The sequence below is a fragment of the Dreissena polymorpha genome, chromosome 1 (genome assembly GCF_020536995.1).
Source record: "Dreissena polymorpha isolate Duluth1 chromosome 1, UMN_Dpol_1.0, whole genome shotgun sequence".
In the NCBI taxonomy this organism is placed as follows: domain Eukaryota; kingdom Metazoa; phylum Mollusca; class Bivalvia; order Myida; family Dreissenidae; genus Dreissena; species Dreissena polymorpha.
Window position 1 is genome coordinate 114,591,387 of NC_068355.1, and position 25,878 is coordinate 114,617,264.

At 35.2% G+C, this 25,878-nt stretch overlaps 1 protein-coding gene and 1 long non-coding RNA gene across 4 annotated transcripts in view; both read right to left on the bottom strand.

The window, feature by feature from the left end:
* The window catches only part of LOC127845663 (uncharacterized), a 67,566-nt gene extending 48,181 nt beyond the window's left edge, over positions 1 to 19,385 (bottom strand). Inside the window, exon 1 of the long non-coding RNA XR_008033312.1 lies at positions 17,742 to 19,385. This is a non-coding gene — a long non-coding RNA (uncharacterized LOC127845663). The remainder of the gene's footprint in view (positions 1 to 17,741) is intronic.
* Positions 5,440 to 21,509, bottom strand: LOC127845649 (tetraspanin-18-like). 3 transcript variants are annotated; one of them, XM_052376681.1, is made up of 10 exons: positions 21,386 to 21,509; positions 14,290 to 14,400; positions 13,435 to 13,498; positions 12,012 to 12,117; positions 11,162 to 11,236; positions 10,874 to 10,957; positions 10,642 to 10,707; positions 6,731 to 6,874; positions 6,346 to 6,429; positions 5,440 to 5,845 (listed from the first exon to the last, which is right to left on the bottom strand). In XM_052376681.1, exons 2-10 carry the CDS (start codon positions 14,306 to 14,308, stop codon positions 5,801 to 5,803), a joined length of 687 nt encoding a protein of 228 aa, XP_052232641.1. In that variant the 5' UTR covers positions 14,309 to 14,400; positions 21,386 to 21,509; the 3' UTR covers positions 5,440 to 5,800. The 3 variants fall into 3 exon arrangements, with proteins under 3 accessions (XP_052232641.1, XP_052232645.1, XP_052232654.1); XM_052376685.1 differs by lacking the exon at positions 21,386 to 21,509 and adding an exon at positions 14,907 to 14,954; XM_052376694.1 differs by lacking the exon at positions 10,874 to 10,957.
* Between the last annotated feature and the right edge of the window lie 4,369 nt (positions 21,510 to 25,878).

Below are 25,878 nucleotides of genomic sequence, written 5' to 3' on the forward strand. Positions count from 1 at the left end.
TTTTTAAAATCTTAGAATGTCGAAACATTGTTTTATACAACTAGACAGTTGTATCCCATATTATATGCCATTCTTAGTTTTGCCATTGCATAATTTTAAGAAGCTGGAGCTTCTGGACTGTTTTAGTTCCTTTACAAATATACAAATTTAACAACCAGGTAAAAATATTAGGAAACCTTAATTGATTCAATAAAACATTATAAGATTTCATACAGATATCAGTGGGCGTCAAACAGGGAGACCCCTGCCCAATTTTACCCTTTTTACTTTCGTTCACGATAAAATCGACTACAACATATAAGATAGAATCAAAAACGATGAAACTAAATAATTCAATTGTTATTCGCCGATGATCATGTTGTTTTTTCAACATCACAAAAATCCATCCGGCCATTGTTACAATATATTGTCAAATACTGTTACCGAAGGGATTTGAAATGTAATAAAGTAAAACCAAATAACTTATATCGAAAAAGGATCACGAAACACTAAGCGTACATTTCCATCATACAACGAAACAACGAAGTACACGAAACAGTTTAAATACCTATTAAAAACGGTAATTGTTATTGTACTAAAAAATCAAGTATCTAACGCTCTGCATTGCTTGATTTAATGTTCGATCAATACAGTTTTGACAGAAAAACAATTAAATCATTCGATAAAATGTTGTTATTCGCGCTTAACTATTCGTGAAGTTAATATTTTATCCTACAGCTGAATGATTTTATAGAACAAATACGACTCATAAAGAAAAGATAAGGTTTTCTCCATGGTTTTTTTTAGATAAGGATTTCTCCACAGTTATTTTTAGAACATGTACATAGGGACTACTTTTTTGGCCTTTCATCCCTGATTGCGTCATTCAGGTCATTGGGTACGCATTCGTTTAACGAGTTAACGATTGTGTGTGTTTACGATGGATTATTTACAGGATAATACACGGCTTAAATGGGCAGTGCAGTGATAATCGGCCAGCAGGTGGCATAACCCTTGTTTGCGACCTGGGGCCGATTATCACTGCCCGGCCCGGCTTAGCCGTGTATTAACGTCTATAACATATATCTTACTTTTATACTTAATTATAGATGGGCACCGGTTTTGAGTCATACTATAATAATATTTTGGTTCTTTACTAAAATGTATGAAGAACCAGCTTTCCGTACATTTATTTTCATTCAATTGATTACGCAATTTATGACGTATCTCGTGTGACGTAATTTAAATGACGAAACTAGCTAGACGCTTTGGATTTAAGGACAACATAAATTCGGACTTGGAGGGTTTTTATTTAAGAATAAAATATTTTTTAAGCATCAAACGATTATTGTGTGTGTTTACGATGGATTATTATCATATTATGAATGTGAAAAACAGTGTTGGGATATAAAACTGGAATGAAACTGGTGAGACTCCATTTTCGATTTCGTTAAAATGTCGAATGTACTCGAATAATGCGATGTTTTGTAGAACAATTGATGGATTCAATTTAAAAAAAGTGTCAGTGAATTGTTCTTTAACTTTTTGAAGGAAATCGATATTGAATTAAAAGGGTAATTTCTTTGATGAATAAGTCGTTCATTTGTCAGTCGATCAAAGAATGTCTATCCACAAAGAATTGCCTGCTTACATCCAGTGCTTTAAAATGGAAAAGATGGATTGCGATGAAGAAATGTGTTCAGAATTTTAACTCGTCATGGAAGCAAATTAAACTTTACGAAAATAAACATGGTTTTTACACAACTTCGGTGAGTAGAACAATAACCAGTAGATGTTTTACTTTGTGTGTCAGTAAGTTAAAAGTGTGTAAAAAGAAGAGTTGTTTATAGACTAAAAATTAACAATATCGGCGGGGATAAATGCTGAATCATGATTCACGCAGGTGTCTACACATTTTGTAAATTTCAAAATGGCAGCCATGTTTGTTTTTGGTATTTTACAGTGGTTAAACAAGAATTGTAGTTTGAACACAACCGTCTGTGTTCTACTTGAGTGTGTTACATTTGGAACGCTGATTAAAATTGAATCGAGGAGTATAGCGATATTTTGTCTCGTTTCTTTTCTTTTGCGCGGAATTCTTAAGGACTCAGGGTTCGCACAGGGCTTGAAAAGTGCTTGAAAACGAGTCCAAGGCTTGAAAAGCCCTTGAACAAAGGTTGGCCTTGAAAAAGTGCTTAAAAAGTGCTTATTTCATGTAAAAAAGCCTTAAAAATGTTTATTTATGCTCAAAAATACTTTAATCATCGCTTTAGTTATTTTACTTAAGTCGTTCTTAAGGGAAATATTATGAAAATTTATCATAAATTCCTTCGCGCAAAAAAGTTGAATATGAAATATAAGTTTCGTACACTATTTAGTACGAAACGTTATGTGCAGTACACGTCACAGATTATGTGTACTACGTCAGAGGTTCTCCATAGTGATCAATTTTTGCGAGTGAAAACGCAGGGATGGGGAAGTGTCGTTTCAAACCAGGGTGGTTAACTGAATAAGAGGAGAGAGCTAAAGAACTGGAAAAGGAAATCAATTATGTTAAAGACAAAATGTTATAGTAACTGACTGCTGTTCAAATGTAATGAACTAGTCTGTTTGATGTGAGCATAGAAAGAGACAATGTGTTTGTTTGTAATAACTTTTAAAAGTAAATACAGTACATTCAATGCGGAACAAACGTATTTCGCGATCCGCGGCACCAAGGCGAAACGAGTCGATGCCGCGTCGGTCATTGAAGCCGCGTCAGTATGCGGCGGCAAGTCGCATTTCGCCACGAAACTTCGCATCTGTCCGCCGAGGCATGCTGTGATCCGCGACATGATGCCGAGTCGATGCGCATCATGAAATAAAAAATCTTTTAAATTTTTTTAGTTACATGTAGTTAACAAATTTTGAAAGAACAATTATAATAATAATTAAAATCATAATAAATTTATTGTGCGCGGATTGTATAAGCATAGCATAGTTAATGTGTCTGGCCAATTAAGTTTGTTTCCCGCCCGTAGTGTATGTATTTCACACATAAACAATGTCACGTAATTATGTTTTCGCACATACAAGTGGTCAAGGCTCCAGCATATGGTGAAATTAATTGCATGTTGATTTTGCTATTATATTTAAGCTGAGAAAATTAGCAGTTTGAAGCCACATCAGTAATCAAGACGGTGACGACGTATTTGTTGTTTTGTTAATTATCAGCTTATTATAACTATTGTTTGAATATGTGTATGTAAACACGTTATATTTTGTTCATATTATACAGTTAGTATCGCTACTAATTACCCGATAATTCTGTATATTCCAGTTTTAAAGCAAATGCTGGTAAATATTTACGATACACAAACATTCTCGATATTTCCTTAAGAATCAAATACATTTTGGCATGTGTTACTATTTATAGAGATGATGAAATAACGTCTAATCGGGGCTTTTTTTTCAACTGAACACGCGATTCACGCTTAAGGTGATGTTCATGTATTTATACAACACAAAATACACCCAAACTTTCCAAACGACGTTCTACATGTCTGCATAATTTTCGCGCGCTTTTTATGAAACAAAGGATATTTTAGCACTGTTTATTTGACGCTAGAATTTGCCAAAGGTTGCGTTAGCATTAAAATTTGGAAGTGTGTTTCGGATTACAAATTTAATAATGATAATCGAACGAAACATGTATAGTTGCGCGTAATTAATTCTACGCTTCACATACATATATGTACATGTAGGTGGATATCTTTTCACTCGATCCGCCGCGTACGTATGCGGCGGATTTACTCAGCGAAAGTACGCGAGGTTAATACAGACTCTGCGTTGTTGCGCGGATCGATGCCGATTGCCACGGCGATACGCCGCGTGAACACACGATTCGGCGGCCGCGAACTAATAATCTGGCCGTGGCGTAGCCGCGGATTATGTTTGTGCCGCGTTGGCTGTACTGTACATATGTGAGACTCATCGAGTTAAGGATGTATAACCTGTATTTCTATGTAATAACTAGAAATAACATGTATGAGTTATTGTGGAATAAGTTTAATGTGTTTAAGCAAATAAAAAAAAGAAGATATTTACTATGTTGATCTGGTTTGAAAATGCAGTTTTTAAAGGAAACTAACGTACGGTTCTCGGTCTTGAAAATGAAAATTTGGCCTTGAAAAGTCCTTGAAAAGACTACTATTTTAATTGCATCAGGAATAAATTAAATATAAAATATATTGTAGGATAAATAGAATACTATGTTAGTTTGATTGTGTACTTAAATTTATACCACTCGTCTCAGAAAGGCTTACAAGGCTCGGCAAACCTCGCCATGTAAACCTTTCTTAACTCGTGGGATAAACTTAAGTACACAGTCACACTAACATAGGTATTCTCTATAACTATACATATTAAATCGAAAAAGGATCAAGAAAAACTAAGCGTACATTTCCATCATAAAAAAATTACTATTATTCCAAAGTGTCGGGATAGTGTGCAGGAAAGGACATTTCATTTTAAATTTCTTGGAAAATTATAATGCGTAGACCTGTCAGCGCGATTTTGATGTCCATCACACAACACAGATATCGAAAGCGATCGCCATACTAATATAAGTCGTGAAAAAAGTGAAATTTAAAACTTTGTTATTTTCTTCAAATTGAAGCGAATATCATTTACTACCAACTTGTCCCTTATAAAATGCCTTAAGAATCAAATATTCAATCCAATATTGTTGTCGATGGCCGACAGTTTATCAAGAAAAGAAAATTTATGCAAACAGCCAAAAAACGAAATATTAAATTAAGAAAAATACATATTTCCGAAAATAAATTAAGATACAACACTTTTGTAAAAGTTGTATTTAGCTATACAATGTCTTTGTTAAAAGAAAAGATAGATACGATAAATGATTGACCATTTATCAATATAAGTAAATCTTTTTTCGCACATCGAATTATTTAAGTTTTAGTAAACATTAACATATAAATATACTTCTTTTAAAGTTAATTTGCTAAATTTAAAGAATTGTGCTCATTTATAATTTGTCATAATTGAATGTTCGTATATATTGCGTGGTGTTTAGATATATGAAATTTTATTTTTTACGCTTAAAAACGTAATCACGCTTAACTGAACATAGATTATTCTTGCTGTTGTTGATGAGGACGATGTTGTTATTGTTGTTGTTTTTGTTGTTTTAATCGATATTTAAGCATGCAAAGCATCGCACTCGCAAAATAAATATTCAATTTTAAATAGACTTTACATGAAATGGTTGTCATTCAAAATATAAAAAGTAACATAATATTATAGAACACTATTGTAAATACAATTTAATTATTCAATCGTTTAATATTCGGCGCAGAAACACAATTAAATCTTAATGAAGACTACAATCGAGAAATTACAAATATAAGCTTAATCAATTACAGTAACAAATAACACACATACAACAAAATACTAAAATAAGTTTTTGTGTTTAATAATCTTATGTATGAATTAAATCTTCTTATTTTTTCAAAGATGTCCTACAACATAAACATGTAGTTCGACTCTATACTCGAATCCACTGCTCCACGTTGGTACATAAGGACAGCCTAGTTAAACGCCGCATTCTTATCTTGTGTGATAACCTTAAACATATTTTGACTCTAAACTACTGCTCCACGTTGGTACATTAGGGCAACCTAGTTAAACGCCGCATTCTTATCTTGTGTGATAACCTTAAACATATTTTGACTCTAAACTACTGCTCCACGTTGGTACATTAGGGCAACCTAGTTAAACGTCGCATTCTTATATTGTGTGATATCCTCGCAGTTGCAAACTAAATACAGGCGATAACACAGCAGAGTATAAGTAGGGAAAAACCCTGAAAGAGAAATAGTAAAAATATCAATAGTTTCTGGAACATTTATTTGAAGCATGAGAACGTATAAATCAAAATATTCATGCTTTTTAATCGATATGGCTTTTGTAAATATGATCTCATGAACGATGATACATTAATGAACAATATAGGCATGCATGTAACTACGTCAACCAAATTAAACAAATTTTTAAAAAGCCATGAGCTTGTAAACCTATATTGACAAGCTTTATAATACATAGATTTAACAAGTATTGTTTGGAAATAAAAAGTATACATTGAACGATATTAGGTATATTTATAAATTAATGAAAACCAATGATGAAAAAACAACCTTAAATGCTGTTACGTCGATTATATATATCCATGTGATCGACAAATGTATATGTACATGGAGATTTACTCCAGAGGATGACAGATACTGATAAAATACGATAGAAATTCCACAATGTCTTATATAAACGATGCAAAACAAATAATCATTGTCATGAATATTGCATTACCTCCACTCCACCCGACACGAAAGCTACCATATACAGCGTTTTTATGTAACTGCGAAAGTCTTTTAAAATGGGGTCATAGCATCCCTAAACAGCAAGAAAGAACAAGAAATAGTTACGCAGAAACAACTGGTGTGATCAATTTTACTTTGAAACAATAAAATACGTCATTAAAACTGTTAAACAAACGCGAATTGTTGTAACATATTTTACGGAAAGCAATGCAATACATGTTTAAAAAATACATTATAATTTTTTAATATGCTGATGATGTTAAAATAGGACGGTTTTCTCAACAGCTCGCATGCAAGTAAGTAAAGTATTCGCGCATATTTTATATGTGAAGTTAATTATGAAACAGAAAACCAGATCAGTCACATTGACGTACTTCAGATTTTACAAATGTGGTGATCAGAGTGGAATCAGTTTGCAGTTGCTTTGCTTGTTCCTGACAAAGCGTCTCGTTCTTTGCTTGTGGATGATCAATTTCTTGATCGTTGGTTGAAACACAGCATGTCTCGGGAACATACTTCTGTGTATATATATATGGAAAACTAAAATATATTTTAAGTAAAAAATGTTCACATGCGATTTAACGAACTATCTTTCTTGTCCTCGTACAATCGGTAACTAATATTACTTTGATACGTACATGAACATGGATATTTTAGTCCGTGTAGAGCCAAAAGCTGATTTACACAATAAAAACTTTTTCCAACATTATCTTTGATTTTTATCAGCATAAACGGTTAGTTAATTATCCCCACGCTTTTTGAAAAAAAGGTGGGGATATTGTGGTTATCTCCGCCGTCCGTCCGTCTGTCTGTCTGTCCGTCCGTCCTGGCCACTATCTCCTCCTACACTAAAAGCACTAGAACCTTGAAACTTACACACAAGGTAGCTATGAGCATATGTGCGACCCTGCACTATTTGGAATTTTGATCTGACCCCTGGGTCAAAAGTTATAGCGGTTGGGGTGGGGCCGCGTCAGAAATTATCACTCATTTTTTTAGGTTATTTTACATTTACTTCTTTATTTCTACACCGATTCACTTCAAATTGATACTGGACCTCTCTTATGACAATACGGTCAATCTCAACCATGCATGGCCCCATTCCCAACCCTGGGGCGCCCCGCCCACATAGGCAACACCCACCAAAAATTTCCATTTACTATAATTTTTTCATTTCTACACGGATTCACTTCAAATTGATACTGAACTTTTGTTATGACATTAGGGTCAATCTCAACTATGCATGGCCCCAATCCCAACCCTGGGGCGCCCGCCCACATAGGCCACACCCACCAAAAAATTCCATTTACTATAATTTTTTCATTTCTACACGGATTCACTTCAAATTGATACTGAACTTCTCTTATGACATTAGGGTCAATCTCAACTATGCATGGCCCCATAACCAACCCTGGGGCCCCGCCCACATAGACCACACCCACCCAAAATTGCCTTTACTATAATTTCTTCATTTCTACACCGATTCACTTCAAATTGATATTGAACTTCTCTTATGACAATACAGTCAATCTCAACTATGCATGGCCCCATTACCAACCCTGGGGCGCCCCGCCCACATAGACCACACCCACCCAAAATTGCCTTTTACTATAATTTCTTCATTTCTACACCGATTCACTTCAAATTGATACTGAACCTCTCTTATGACAATACGGTCAATCTCAACTATGCATGGCCCCATTACCAACCCTGGGGCCCCGCCCACATAGACCACACCCGCCCAAAATTGCCTTTTACTATAATTTCTTCATTTCTACACCGATTCACTTCAAATTGATACTGAACTTCTCTTATGACAATACGGTCAATCTCAACTATGCATGGCACAATTACCAACCCTGGGGCGCCCTGCCCACATATGTCACACCCACCCAAAATTGCCTTTTACTATAACTTCTTCATTTCTACACCAATTCACTTCTAATTGATGATGAACTTCTCTTATGACAATACGGTCAATCTCAGCTATGCATGGCCCCATTACCAACCCTGGGGCACACCTAGGTCAAACATTCGGCGTGGGGATACGCGTCGGCCTCTGCCGCGCCATTTCTAGTTAGCGTTCCTTTGATTTTCCTTTAAGTGGCTTAAAATGAGAATTGACCCCTCTCGCATTTCAACTTAGCAGAGAAAATATTCCTCGTGGTGAGTCTTACGGATTACTTATTTTCCGTCGTCCGTCAGTCCATGAGTAAGTGTCTCCGTTTACCGTTTTATTCTAACGACTTCTAGTTATTATTATTAACGCAGAATAAAATGAAACTTCTTATGAATTATCTTTGGGTAAAACACTCTCACCGGTGTAGCGGTCCATTTTTTCCCCCGGCCAGTATATCCCCGGGGAAAATTTGGCCTAGGCCTTTTTCCCGAGGAAAGATCGGCCTTTGCCGTTTGTTCCCCCGGGGAAAAATGGCCTAGGCCAATTTCCCCCCCCCCCCTTGGCCAAATCTCCCCGTACTTAAAAAATTAATTGCAACATGACTCTTGGCAATTTTTTCACCCCTAGGCAAATTCCCCCCCCCCCCTACAATAGAATTTATTTTAACATGACTCTCGGCCATTTGTTTCTCCCCTCGGCCAATCTCCCCCCTACTTAAAGAATTAATTGCAACATGACTCTTGGCCATTTTTTTCTCCCCTCGACCTTTCGGCAAAATAAATGATAAGGGAGTGAAAGCAGTTTTAGCAACTATCATCAAATTCTGTTGTTAAAACTGCTTTTACAAATTCGGTGGGAAAAACTGGCCAACGGGGAAAAACTGACCGAAAGGTGAATAATAACTCATAAACATAAGTAAAAATAAAAGATAAGGGGATATAGGTAGTTTTAGCAACTTTCTTTCATATTCTGTTGTTAAAACTATTTCTACAAGGTAGAGGGGAAAAAACTTGTTAGGGGGACAAACTGGTCGAAAAGTGAAAAATAAATGTAAAAGATAGGTAAAATAAAAGATAAGGGGGTGGAGGCAGTTTTAGCAACTCTCAATCAAATTCTGTTGTTAGAACTACTTTATATGGTAGTGGGGAAAAAACTGGCCAGTGGGGGAAAAACTGGCTTAAAGTTTAGAATAAATGTAAAAGATAAGTAAAATAAAAGATAAGAGTGTGGAGGCAGTTTTAGCAACTTTCTATCAAATTCTATTGTTAAAACTACTTTTACAAGGTAGGAGGGGGACTGGCCGAAAGGTGCAGACGGAAAGATATATTAAATGCAAAATCAGAGGGGGGGGGGGGGAGAATTGCACTAGGGGGGATTATTGGCCTAGGGGGGAAATGGCCTGTTACACCGGTCCTGTCCATAGCATATATAGGTTACCCGAACCTTTTAAAAGCATTATAGCTGAAAAGGAAAACATAATCTTGTTTTTCTAAAACGACGTGATCTTGGCCTGTAATATATGAAGTACCGGTCCTATACCAAGTTTGTTCGCACCATGCCTCTAGGGTTAAAATTTGTGCCGCCACAGGGCTTTCTTGTTTCCCGTAAATGTACACATTGGAAACTTAAAAATATTTATTCGTTCTACACCTGCAAGTCATTAAGATCGATCAAATCGTGCCACAGGGTCGAATTTGGCCCCTCCTTGGGATAAACTTAATCCCAAAATGTGTATATTGTAAAACACATCTTCTCCTAAAGGTCAAAGATTCTTGGTATTTGCCACGTTCACTCGTATGGTTGTTATCTTCCAAGTTTAATAAAATATTTCCACATTGTTTATTGAAGGCCCCGCCTTAGAGGTTCCTTGTTGCCCAATGAAAATGTTTAAACTGCAAGCCAGGAGCTTTGTTTTTGGCATGTAACATCGTATGGTGTTTCCTCTTACTGTATGTTCTAATCATTTAGGCGTGGTGAAACTAACATGTTAAAGCTAAATGTGAATACTTAAACAGAGTCGAAACATCTTACGATTTAATATCTCAAGGTAAAGAAATTTGATATGTAACATCTAATGGCGCACCAAGAATTTTTTTCAAATCGTCGTTTTGGTCGAATTACCACCACCATGTGGGTAACTTGTTTTAATGAAATCTAATAAGTCAAGTTTAAAAATGAATACGGTCTGTTGATAAAAATATATCCTTTGCAAAAAATTGTGTTATGTTGTAGTTACAAAATGTATAGATATAGAACAAGAGTATTTAATACTCTTCATATTTAAATAAGATACATTGCATAATGCAATGTTATCTGATATAATCATTTAATCATTCATGACAAAAGATGAATCGTTATTAAACGGCTAATGTATTTTATACATACCCCACTTGCGTTATACGTTGTAGTATTAATGTAATCATCCGGTCCGTGCACACCACAGCATACTTTCTGAAGTTGACATTTAAAACTCCATGTGATAACTTGTTTTAAGAAAATTGACCTATTACACACAAAGTCAGTAAATAAGCACTAAACATATAATGTTGAAATGTCTGCGGCGACCGAACGGTAAATCCTGCCTTGCAATGAACTTAAGTTATATTGAAGGACCTACTTCAACTTGCACCGTATCCCAGTGAGGCTTGAATTCACTGTAATCCAGAGTCCATTTCAGACGTTCATTCATGTGATACTCGATCTGAATTTCCACAACAAGTTTAAGTACTTAACCTTATATACCATTTTTCTTGTGGATTGACAAACAAAACCATATTACAAGCGTCTTCCGAACATGGGTTTATGCCACACGCCGCCAGCATAGCTCAAGATCAGCAAGAAAATTTGTTCAGAAAAAGCATTCACATACGTATTAAGTATGACAGTATGTGAAGAAAAAACGTACCCTGCACGTATAAAACACCATCACAATAGCGCAGACAATCTGAATAATGACAGAAGTGGTTATTATCACCACATGCTGAAATGAATGAGGACAGTAAATGTTAACATTAATTCTAGTATAAAACAAAACACAGTTGACAACATGCTTATTGTTGATAAATGCAAAAGCAGTACCCTGATTCCTATTTGTGACCGCACAATTAACCTAATTTAAGTGTATATGCGTCATCGTATATTTATAATATATATAGATATTTATATATATATTTTGTATGTCATAATATTACATTTATATAATTTAATAGAATATCAGTTAAAATATAAGTTTTTAGATATAAGTATACGTAATGAATTTCTTAATATACCGTTTAATTAATTACGTATTAAGTGAAATAACTACAAAACATGTCACAACTCAGCTGATTTCAGGTAAGTGTTCACTTCGGTTTTCACTTATGCAAGCATAACACATTTACAATTCAATTCACAAATTCGCATTCGTTTAATGAAATCTCGTAATTAACGGATGTGTTCCGTGTTGATTTTATGGCGGAGAGGAGCTTGAAACGTAACGATGAAGGCGCACTTTTGATTATTTTGTATGGTACTGAACTGCTTTTACACCGTGTTTTAATATTATACTTGTACATATATGCTTATGCATACATTCTTGGCAAATATTACGCCAAACTTTCTTTAATAATAGTTAAATAATCAACTACAATTGAACTGATATCACCTTGCGCATTAAATCTTTTAACTTAGTTCCAATTATTCAAAATATGAGAAGGAAAAATAGATTTTCATTTCAATGGTTAAGTTACAGATAAATTATTATAACAAACACTAACCGTGTAAGGCCAGATGGACAAGATGAGTGCACATTTGTTTATACAGGCGCCACTGCATGCTTTTCCACAAGAATCACTGATTTTTTTGCAGCATTTGTCGTTTGACCTACAACAACACGCACAAAACTGTCCAATATAGGCTGATACAATCACAAAGACAAACACTGCAACGACCATAAAAGTTATCCAGATGTTCTCGACTGTATAAGCCTCGGATACTAATTTCACCGCATCTATGCCATTGTTCTTGTAATAACAATACGTAATTAACCAGACTAGTAGGCCAATAACACTCAACTGAAATATATACACACATAGCATTTACCTTATGTTATTCAAGTAAAAAAGAGTATCAATAAATGCATACAAAACACATGATACTTACCATATTTTATTCAAGTAAAAATTGAGAATCACTAATGCATCATTTTAAGAATTGTATAATTTAATTAAACATTCAAGCAGAAAGTCATGATTCGTTCTGAAAAATATCAACACCTGTTTGTATTTGTTATAGTGCCTTTTTTCGCACAGTAATACGATGAACTTAATTAAAACAAACATAAAAAATTGTGTTGTTTCTTGTTTTGATGTTTCTTTCTTTAATAATGAATAAAACCAGTTGTCTTATGTAAAGTCAGTGAACTAAGCCAACACGTGTTATTGTTTTTCAAATCAGGCATGATCCATCCAGTGTCGCGTGTAGTTTGAGCAAAATTATCCAAAAAGATTGACACTGTGGTACAAAATACCCCCGGTTAACTGTCTTTTTTACTTTGATCAAGTTTGAAGGTGATGAGATACAACATATTTGTATTATTCGAGAGTCATAATTCAGAGGTATTTCATGCGTTATGACTTGCATCGTACTTGAACGAGACATTATGATCAAGGTTGATGACAACTCCATAAAAACTAGTTGAGTTACAAGACCATATTTGCGTTATTATTATATTAAAAGAAATCACAAGGTTAGTGTTGTATAAAGATAAATGAATGTTACAAGACTTGGAAGCTTTTGAAAATGGTTTAATTAACTGTGCCAATAAATAGCCTAATATGTGCTCAACATTAACATAGTATTATTTTTTATTTGAACATGTTCGCCTTTTCTGCTTATAAAACAATAAATTGTATGACAAGAACACTTTACCTTAATCGGACGCAAATAAAATCAAAATGACGTTGCACATACTGCGTGTTTTAGCTGTTTTTAACATGATTTAATTTCATTAATAACATTTTTTTTATCATATGTGCTTGTATAGCCAAAATGGGTGTGATTATGACATTAAATATGTATAGATTCATTTGTTACAATGTTCTAAATATCCTGATGTAAATTGGTTAATGGGTAAGTGCAGGAAAAGTCCAATCTGTCTAATGCATAAGATATACTTAGTTTTGACAATTGAACACTTACCAACATGATGAAAAAATAAAATTTAGATGCCCGTTGATTGCAACAGCATTCGTGGCAGCGATCGCTGAAACATATTACACATATTGATAAACGTATCGGAAACTTGGAACAATGTTGTGACTATTAATAACCATTATAATTCACATTAAAGCCCTAAGCTTACCGATGGCGTATTAAAAAAATAATAATGACTTATTGCATAATTAATATGACATTGAAGTGTGAATCTGAAAAGAAAATGCTATTCGTATGTCGTGTTTGATATATTTTTCTTTTGACGTTCAATTGGTTCAAACAATATATATATACTCTACATATTCATATTTGTTCCATGAAGTTGCAATGATTAACACCGTCCAAGTTAACTATGCTATAATCAAACCTGTTTTGTTAGTGAACTTGGTTCAATGATCCTTGTACACATGTTATTTGTGTTTCCATATTTGTTTTCTTTTGTACAATGACAAACATACGAATTATTCGTTTTGTTTGTTTTTTCACATGACACAAAAAATGTGATCCTAAATAATAAGATCTAAAGTCTGTATAGAAGTCGCCTTCAAGGTGATTATCAATGTGCTCGGCCGCATTTCAGTCTTATCGCTTTTTACGCTACCTTATTTTGAAACGCAGTGTCCCAGACACATGAACTTCATAACATTGATTGTGTTGGCTAAACTCTAGTCTTGATTTTGGCTTGTTTTATAATATGGCCTATCTAATCAACGAAAAGCTATCTCCTACGACAACTCGAATTTTTACAATTATAATATATATATATATATATATATATATATAGGTATGAGAATATACATATATATAGGTATGAGAAAACATGATAAGATGTTATTGAACCGCTCTTGTGAATTAGCATCCTTCTTTGTTATTTCAACTTCCGCATCAGCATCCTTCTTCGTTATTTCAGCGTCCCCATCAGCATCCGACTTCGTTATTTCAGCGTCCGAACTGAATCAACAACTTGTTTTTGACAGTAATTATAAAATTACAAAAAAATGCTTTACGATAAACGCACTTTTGGAAACTTCGACATATGATTCAACAGGGTGTTTTTGTTTCTTTGTTACGAACTACTGAAACTCTCTGTTAGCAATGTGGTGGCAAGAATTCGTCGTTTGAATCCTAAAGGATGTCTCCAAATGCTTCTATTAACTCGTCGAATTTATGGACGTTTCTGTTACACTGACTGCATAAAAAATATGTTGCACAATTTATGTCTGCGCTTTATATTGAACACCGTATTAACTTCAAATGTACATTTAAAATCAAATGTTATTGAGCCAAAAGAAATAACCATATATAACGTATGCCAATAATAAAAAAAACGATAAAGATATATATCTAGGGTTATCATGACATAATTGGAATTATTCTTCGGTTTGTGCCTGTCAAAGTATCCAAGTGCGCACGTTAATAACAATGTGTGCCAATTATCCAATTTGACAATACCTTACTTGCGGAATCCGGAAGGGCGACACTAGACACACGAAGCGATACTTGATATTTTTCTTGACAGTTGCGGCGACGCACGGTATTTTTCTTGACAAGCGCGGTGACGCACGATGTTTTTCTTGACAGTCGCGGCGACGCATGATATATTTAACACGATATATCGCCCTTGTGTAGGTAGCCCAAAAGGCGATATATTATGTTAAATATATCGTGCCTCGCCGCGACGGTCAAGAAAACTGTCGTGCGTCGCCGCGACTCTCTAGAAAAATATCGTGCGTCGCTTCCACTGTTGAGAAAAATATCGTACGTTCCGCGTTCAAAGGGCGACACTAGACACACGAAGCGATACACGATATTTTGCGCGACAGTCGCGGAGACGCACGATATTTTATTTTTCAAATATCGCCCATATTATCCGAATCTCGTGTATCGCGGTCTAATTTCAGACCGCGAAACTAGGCATAGGAAGCGATACTCGATATTTTGCGCGACAGTCGCGGCGACGCACGATATTTGTACTGTTCAAATATCGCTGTAATAATATCGCCTGTCCACTGTCGGGTTTTCCAAAAAATCAAAAGAGACAAAAAGGGGATATTATCACGTCATCAAGCATGTGTATCATGTCGTATATATATCTATTGATATAATATTTTTTATAATAATGTTTATTTCTGATCAGCAATTAAAATGTATATGATTGATATAGCAAGCTATTCGCTTCTTATACTTATATCTGGACATAAATAAATATTTAATAAAATCAATAAATATTTTATATAAACGTATATTTGATGATAGGAAAATCGCTTGGAATAACGCTTTTGAATATAAGACTGAGTTCCCAAGGTTAAGTTATTAGTTGTTCGATTCTACGGTTCAACGTGCATTACGTGCTTTTGTTTAAATCATATTGACATGCGCAAAAGTAACAGTGTGAACTTTATCTGAATATAATTATATAATAGTCATTTATATTATATCTAGAACCCTGTTAATCAATATGAAACAAACGTGTTTCGCCCTTCAAATGCGTTTTTGTTAGCCAATATGAATATTATAAAATTGTTGTTTGCACTATATGCAGTTTTATTTATGCCGATAATTTATTTGATAAAGCATTATAAAAGGTATTTAAAAGGTAAAACAATACCAGCATCAAAAATACCGTCTAATTAATATTTCAATAGACTGGACATTAATGTTGCTCGTCAATAATCTGGATAACCTATAAATGATGATTACACATGTACTGAAAAGAAATCTTCTGGTTTCATATTGATGTCTTACTTGAAGTTAAACGTTATCTGTAAATCTTCAATCCTATTGGAAGTAATACAGATTATAATGATATATTATCTTAAAATTGATAGAAATTTTACTCCATTGTTCAAATTTCTGAATAGTTTTATACATATATCCTTGTCAATATATATCAGAATTATTATGAAAATAAATTAATCTGTACTCGGTTTTCTAATGCTAGAATAATCTTTTATAAGTGTGTCGATGGTAGCAATATTAATAATAAATGGTTAAAAATTACTGTAACACCGTTTAAAAAACCTGACAGTGGACAGGCGATATTATTACAGCGATATTTGAACAGTACACATATCGTGCGTCGCCGCGATTGTCGCGCAAAATATCGAGTATCGCTTCGTGTGTCTAGTGTCGTGGTCTGAAATTAGACCGCGATACACGAGATTCGGATAATATGGGCGATATTTGAAAAATAAAATATCGTGCGTCGCCCCGACTGTCGCGCAAATTATCGTGTATCGCTTCGTGTGTCTTGTGTCGCCCTTTGAACGCGACACTAGACACACGAAGCGATACTTGATATTTTGCGCGACAGTCGCGGCGACGCACGATATTTTTCTTGACAGTCGCAGCGACGCACGATATTATTATTGACAGTCGCGGCGACGCACGATAGTTTTCTTGACAGTCGCGGCGACGCACGATAGTTTTCTTGACAGTCGCGTCGACGCACGAAATATTTAACACGATATATCGACTTTTGGGCTACCTACACAAGGGCGATATATCGTGTTAAATATATCGTGCGTCGCCGCGCCTGTCAAGAAAAATATCGTGCGTCGCCGCGACTGTCAATAAAAATATCGGGCGTCGCCGCGACTGTCAAGAAAAATATCGTGCGTCGCCGCGACTGTCTAGAAAAATATCAAGTATCGCATCGTGTGTCTTGTATCACCCTTGTTAAAAGAAGTGCGAGATTATAGATTGCACTATCCGGATTCCGTACTTACTAGAGCTGTTATATAAACATTTAGAATTCGATATTAAGACAATTTTTGCCAAGTACTAAACATAGCATATACACTTTTCATGGTTCAAACAGAAATCTCAAACCTAAATTCAAGCACTTTTCAAGGACTTTTCAAGGCCAAATTTTCATTTTCAAGGCCGAGCACCGTACGTTAGTTTCCTTTAAAAACTGCATTTTCAAACCAGATTTACATAGTAAATATCATTTTTTTATTTGCTCAAACACATTACACTTATTCCACAATAACGCATACGTGTTATTTCTAGTTATTACATAGAAATACAGGTTATCCATCCTTAACACAATGAGTGTCACATATGTACAGTACAGCCAACGCGGCTCAAACATAATCCGCGGCTACGCCACGGCCAGATTATTAGTACGCGGCCGCCGAATCGTGTGTTCACGCGGCGTATCGCCGTGGCAAACGGCATCGATCCGCGCAACGACGCAGAGTCTGTATTAACCTCGCGTAATTTCGCGGAGTAAATCCGCCGCATACGTACGCGGCAGATCGAGTGAAAAGATATCCACCCACATGTACATACATGTATGTGAAGCGTAGAATTAATTACGCGCAACTGTTAATGTTTCGTTCGATTATCATTATTAAATTTGTAATCCGAAACACACTTTCGAATTTTAATGCTAACGCGACCTTTGGCAAATTCTAGCGTCAAATAAACAGTGCTAAAATATCCTTTGTTTCATAAAAAGCGCGCGAAAATTATGCAGACATGTAGAACGTCGTTTGGAAAGTTTGGGTGTATTTTATGTTGTATAAAAACATGAACATCACGTCAAGCGTAAATCGCGTGTTCAGTTGAAAAAAAGCACCGATTAGACGTTATTTCATCATCTCTATAAATAGTAACACATGCCAAAATGTATTTGATACTTAAGGAAATATCGAGAATGTTTGTGTATCATAAATATTTACCAGCATTTGCTTTAAAACTGGAATATACAGAATTACCGGGTAATTAGTAGCGATATTAACTGTATAATATGAACAAAATAAAACGTGTTTACATACACATATTCAAACAATAGTTATAATAAGCTGATAATTAACAAAACAACAAATACGTCGTCACCGTCTTGATTATTGATGTTGCTTCAAGCTGCTAATTTTCTTAGCTTAAATATAATAGCAAAATCAACATGCAATTAATTCATAAATCAACCATATGCTGGAGCCTTGACCACTTGTATGTGCGAAAACATAATTACGTGACAGTGTTTATGTGTGAAATACATACACTACGGGCGGGAAACAAACTTAATTGGCCAGACACATTAACTATGCTTACATGTATATGCTAAGACAATCCGCGCACAATACATTTATTATGATTTTAATTATTATTATAATTGTTCTTTCAAAATTTGTAAACTACATGTAACTAAAAAAATTGAAGATTTTTTATTTCATGATGCGCATCGATTCGGCATCATGTCGCGGATCGCGGCATGCCTCGGCGGACAGATGCGAAGTTTCGCGGCGAAATGCGACTTGCCGCCGCATACTGACGCGGCTTCAACGACTGAAGCGGCATCGACTCGTTTCGCCTTGCCGCCGCGGATCGCGAAATACGTTTGTTCCGCATTGGCTGTACTGTATTTACATTTAAAAGTTATTACAAACAAACACATTGTCTCTTTCTATGCTCACATCAAACAGACTAGTTCATTACATTTGAACAGCAGTCAGTTACTATAACATTTTGTCTTTAACAGAATTGATTTCCTTTTCCAGTTCTTCCAGCTCTCTCCTCTTATTCAGTTAACCACCCTGGTTTGAAACGACACTTCCCCATCCCTGCGTTTTCACTCGCAAAAATTGATCACAATGAAGAACCTCTGACGTAGTACACATAATCTGTGACGTGTACACATAACGTTTCGTACTAAATAGTGTACGAAACTTATATTTCGTATTCAACTTTTTTTGCGCGAAGGAATTTATGATAAATTTTCATAATATTTCCCTTAAGAACGATTTAAGTAAAATAATAAAAGCGATGATAAAAGTAATTTTGAGCATAAATAAACATTTTCAAGGCTTTTTTACATGAAATAAGCACTTTTCAAGCACTTTTTCAAGGCCAACCTTTGTTCAAGGGCTTTTCAAGCCTTGGACTCGTTTTCAAGCACTTTTCAAGCCCTGTGCGAACCCTGCTTTTATAACAACATCATTGTCTATTATGATGTTTTTGCATCAGCGCAATAATCAATATCACTTTTTCTGATTTTTTAATGCGAAAGAACAATGACTGCAAGAAGGAAACTAAATTATCATTAAATTACATAATCATGCCATGTCAACAGTTATATTCAATGGCATTATGTACATTTTTACAATCGGGTTCAATAGACGCATATCAGGATAATGCGATGAACCGAATATTGTATAACATAGTAACAGATAAATAACTATACATTTAGACCATTACTCAATCAATCTATTTTATTAAAATTGAAATCAGTGTGGTTCCGCATATTAGTTATTGTATAGTGTAACGATATTCAAAACGACCCCATGTTGTCAGTGGCGTATTCGTAGTTTCTTAATTGTGATAAATTAACAATAAAATATCTGTTTATAATGTTATAGACTCTTTATCATTTAAATTTGCTTAATGTGTTCACATGATCAAATTAATGGATACACATACATATAAAACTAGAAATGGCGCGGCAGAGGCCGACGCGTATCCCCACGCCGAATGTTTGACCTAGGTGTGCCCCAGGGTTGGTAATGGGGCCATGCATAGCTGAGATTGACCGTATTGTCATAAGAGACGTTCATCATCAATAAGAAGTGAATTGGTGTAGAAATGAAGAAGTTATAGTAAAAGGCAATTTTGGGTGGGTGTGACATATGTGGGCAGGGCGCCCCAGGGTTGGTAATTGTGCCATGCATAGTTGAGATTGACCGTATTGTCATAAGAGAAGTTCAGTATCAATTTGAAGTGAATCGGTGTAGAAATGAAGAAATTATAGTAAAAGGCAATTTTGGGCGGGTGTGGTCTATGTGGGCGGGGCCCCAGGGTTGGTAATGGGGCCATGCATAGTTGAGATTGACCGTATTGTCATAAGAGAGGTTCAGTATCAATTTGAAGTGAATCGGTGTAGAAATGAAGAAATTATAGTAAAAGGCAATTTTGGGTGGGTGTGGTCTATGTGGGCGGGGCGCCCCAGGGTTGGTAATGGGGCCATGCATAGTTGAGATTGACTGTATTGTCATAAGAGAAGTTCAATATCAATTTGAAGTGAATCGGTGTAGAAATGAAGAAATTATAGTAAAGGCAATTTTGGGTGGGTGTGGTCTATGTGGGCGGGGCCCCAGGGTTGGTTATGGGGCCATGCATAGTTGAGATTGACCCTAATGTCATAAGAGAAGTTCAGAATCAATTTGAAGTGAATCCGTGTAGAAATGAAAAAATTATAGTAAATGGAATTTTTTGGTGGGTGTGGCCTATGTGGGCGGGCACCCCAGGGTTGGGATTGGGGCCATGCATAGTTGAGATTGACCCTAATGTCATAACAAAAGTTCAGTATCAATTTGAAGTGAATCCGTGTAGAAATGAAAAAATTATAGTAAATGGAAATTTTTGGTGGGTGTGGCCTATGTGGGCGGGGCGCCCCAGGGTTGGGAATGGGGCCATGCATGGTTGAGATTGACCGTATTGTCATAAGAGAGGTCCAGTATCAATTTGAAGTGAATCGGTGTAGAAATAAAGAAGTAAATGTAAAATAACCTAAAAAAATGAGTGATAATTTCTGACGCGGCCCCACCCCAACCGCTATAACTTTTGACCCAGGGGTCAGATCAAAATTCCAAATAGTGCAGGGTCGCACATATGCTCATAGCTACCATGTGTGTAAGTTTCAAGGTTCTAGTGCTTTTAGTGTAGGAGGAGATAGTGGCCAGGACGGACGGACAGACAGACGTACGGACGGACGGACGGACGGCGGAGATAACCACAATATCCCCACCTTTTTTTAAAAAAGCGTGGGGATAAACATTGTATTGCACTATTATTCTAAGTTATGTTTTTTAAAGTAAGACTCATTCAAAAGACAATGTATTATGATATAAGCAACTTTGCACTATTGAACATTTGATGTTTTTAATAGTCTGCAATATCATATTTTGTTAAGGTATACGAAACAAGATGTTACCTTTCGGCCATTCTGGATTTATCTGCTTTCGCGTTGCAAAACTGTATATTCCGGCTGTGAAACAACTCAATCTAGGGCTAACACAGATAGCATAACACGAACATTAAACTCGCACACAGTTGCTCTAAAATTATTATCTGAAGTTGGCGTTTTTCATAATTTATCTGATAACGATGACGTGCAAGGTTATACTTGCTTAGATAAGGGTTAGATTCAGTCACAATAATCATACATAAAGCTAGATCCAAGAGGCATGTATGTACAACTCTTCTTTCTTTAGTTTCCAGTATGAAACTTGGGTGATCGCATTTTATTTTCAACGATAACACGTGTGTTTGTATATTTTTTAACAAAACTTGAGATTCTGATGCTGCATTGTTCAGTTCGGAGAGATATACAAGGGAACTTATTCGCAAATATAGCTATTATATATATTCTGCCTTATAATAAGGGTTAGATTCAGTCACAATAATCATACATAAAGCATATTTTAAATATTTTACATATTTTAAAAGAAAATTGCTGACTTCTCATCTCATGTAATAATAATTTGACTCTGACTTAACAGAAACATTTAGGCAAACATTTCCGTATAAAGGACCATAAGCCGACGGAGAGACTTTGCCGTGATTGTCTGAGATATAAAAAAAGCAATGTTAGTGTCCTTGCCTAGGGCTTCCAAATACCGCAGGGGTCGGTACATGCGCTTCGCACCTAGGCGACCCGATTTTAATCCTCATACCCAGAATAAATGTGATTATGTGTTCTGTCAATTTGTTTAGGCAAAATTTAACTTGCCCGTAATAAAAGATCATCTGTTGACAGACCTCAGTGGTCGAAAGTTCGATTTCCTGCTCAGCCCTTACATTCCATCGTTTTGTTCGCACGAGACGTTTAATTGAAGTGCAGTGTACTCGATGATTCACCACACGCCCGAGCCCCAAGCCTTGAACACTTTGTAGTATATGAATTTTACTTATTTATTTTACTTTTTGACGGGTTCATAGTTCACGTCAGGCACCGTCATTTGTTTTGACTTGTAAAAATGTTTTTTAATTCAAATAATTTAAAATGGGTTTATCCGTCACTAAAATGGTAATTATTCCTTTTTACCGATGTGTTGCCGAAATAGAGGCAACTTACAGACCCATTCTATAAATACCTTAAACAATTTATGGATTCATCGTTTAATATATTTATTTTCCTGATGAAAATTCGAGAAAGCAAAACAAGAATTCGGATGTACCTGATCAAATTGTGTAATTCTACGAGGCGGTTTTGACTTTGCGTTCCATCGTTTCCGTTGTATCATGTCCCTAGTTGGATATATGACAGGACATTTACTGTATACCTATGGCGCTAGGTACTAAAACTAAAGAAGGGAGGGCATGCACTTATACTTCGTAAAAACATTTTAAAGAAGCGACGTCGACGGAATTAACGTTTTGAGCAAAAACTTTACACTCAGTACAAGCGAAGAAAAACGCAGTGGAATTGCAGCCAGTCGTCGGTGAGTTGACGGTAGGTTTGCGCAAGAAAACTTCGGTGTGAATTGCAAACTAGTCTTGACTACGCCAGCAAATGAATTTTTCTACTGTGTTTTTTTGTTGGAACTAAAACTATGACCACCAACATTCTAACAACGTCAGTTTTGAACATGGTATAAACTTCAACCCGTTCATGACCCTTAAGGGTATATGGCCAACTGTTTATACACTTTTTTCACGCTATTTTTTCGATAAAATTTAGTCCGGCTCGAGAAATAAAAATACATTACACAATTTGACCAGTTCACCAAAAAATATAAGTATACGTAGAAAACAATATTCGTTAAAAACGCATTAACTCGGAATTTTAAACGCTTAACATTTTTTTACATTCTCTCTCACCTATATATTTTTTAAATTTCAATTCAAAACATTTTGGTAACCTTTTTATCATGAATGATCTTTGTACATTTTTTAAAGAACAAATGAAATGGTAATATTTTTTAATAAGTTTTACTAGATCTGGCGCTATAGTGTGTCTTAGAAAAAGCGAGTCAATACAAAGATTCTGATTTGCTCCAAAAATATATACTAGAGACTCACTACTTATCAATAAACTTTAAATGTCAAACAAATATACAAGAAATCCATCTGTTCAAACAAATATATTTCAACCTATACACTTTTATTAGAATGTAGATATTACAGATCTTTACAAACCTGTTTTATCCAAAAAAACTAAATGCTTGGCTAATTCTGATACGTGAACAGTCTGGTTTAAATAAAATGTGCTTACCGTTGACAATTATTTGTCATTTCAGAAATATTCCGTTATTCGGTGTTTTGTAATTAAGCAGAATTTGCATATGAATCTGATTTATTTTAATCCAATGAAATATATTCCAAGAGACGTTTGTTACTTGCCAGATTTGGCAAACAATCTGAGATTGGTAATTTCTAAAATCTTGTTAAGTGGACTCACAGACTATCTTCTTCAAGATACATTTTCTCTTGTTGGATTATTGAATAAACGCATATATGTTGTTTAGACCTGAAAGAACTGTGCACGAATCCTGGTAAGATATTTTATATAATCCATGAGTATCAACCGATGGCCTCGTTATTTTGACTGTTATTTGCCATTTCGTAGTTATTCCTTTTTGCAATTTGTTTCAGCGGTCGGCATATTTTTTATTTCAGCTTTGAATCAAATATCGGGTTTTGGTGAAAATACATAAAAGAGATTTTTTTGAATTTGTCTTCGTTGTTTGTGTTGTTGTTTTTTTTCATTTCAGGGTCGCACTCTTGTAGAACGATAGATAAAATATTAAAAGCTTATAATCTACCTATCTTTTTGATCGTTCTCGTGTCAGCAAGTCCTCATGAAGTCAGGATGAGGTAGACAAAGAAAGAAAGTACTCTGGTATGACGGCTGTAAAAATAGTTGGGCTCGTTTAGTTCCAAGACGCCGTTTAGGTGCAAGGCCCCCATAGGCCACACTTTTTTCATTGAAATAGGATTGGTCCATAAATGAGTCTGTTTTAAAAATATTGGATACGGTGTCACACATGTGTTATTTTGATTTATTATCACAAGTAATTATGATGACCTTTAAGATGAGCTTTTGTAAACGCTCTTGTTGATGATAATGCACATGGGACACACAAACAAAACCATTTTAGCACATTACATACATGTATATGTCGCCCTCGTACTATCGCATTGTCGTCATCGTACTTTTGCGTTGTCGCATTGTCGCCATCGTGCTATCGCATAGTCGCCATCGTACTATCGCATTGTCGCAATCGTACTATCGCACTATCGCATTGTCGCCCTTTGGATTTTAATGCGTAACCACGATGGCACTAACGGTATTCCGTAGTTGGTATTGTGTGGTCAATATTTAAAATTCTCATCTCCCGTGAGTCATCAATAATTCGAACCTAAATATTTGTTTTGCAGATGTTCATTCCACAGAGCAGTACAAAGGCAAACACGTGAAAATTGCTGCCTTAACGAAAAAGAAAAATGACAGATCAAGTTTATTATTTATAATTTATATAAGTAAAGTTCATTAAACACTTATTAAAGTATGCGTTAGTTCGTCTTGCCATCTTTTTTTTGCTTAACAATCTACTTTAATATTTCTTTCGGACCTTTAAATAAGCGTTGTGCATTATTCTGCTATTTCGTTTTAAATCTTTGACTTTAAATGATCTCAAAACAATTATCAAATGCGTCTGGATGGGTTTGTGCTTATCATTTATTTAGCTAAGATAGAAATGTATTGACTACCAGAAGTTGTTTTTTGCAGATTTATTCTTGCTTTTCAAACGGCTTGTTTAGACCTGTCGATGAACACATCTATCGCGACGGTTTCGAAATAACGTAATGAATTGGCAAACAAACCATAATATAACACAATAAATTCCTCGTACAAGTTAATAAACAGTATTGTAATGTTAAAAATTTAACCATTTTCCTTTCACTTTCGGATAGTAGAATTCAAATGCAAGAGCATGTGATTATTAAAAAAAACCGATTCAATCTTTTACTGTGTATAATTAACATACCGTTTTCGAAACGTATCCGTAGGTTAAAACAGAGTTTATTGTTATATTCGCTTGTATCACATGCATGGTTTCATTTCGTCGAAAGATCTGAGATCACCTACATATGAATGAAAATACATCAATCCATAGACTAAGGTCTATTTCGTTTGTACCACATGTGAATAAACGGACGAAAAAAAACTACGTTTTCTCAGCGCTGCGAATGATGTTAATTAAACATCTTTATCAATCTGATCGGTAAATGTGTTACTGTTCTACAATTAATATGTCTTCTTTTTGGGAATGTTTTTCCTTTTTTGTATTTTAACAACTGTCAGAGAGAGGTAAACATGAAAGAACTATCAAATGTGAGCGGATAGTTGTTGACGAAGAAGAAGTAGACGTGTAAAAGTGGTAGTAGAAGTCGGAGAGGAAGAAGAAATATAAGTAAAGG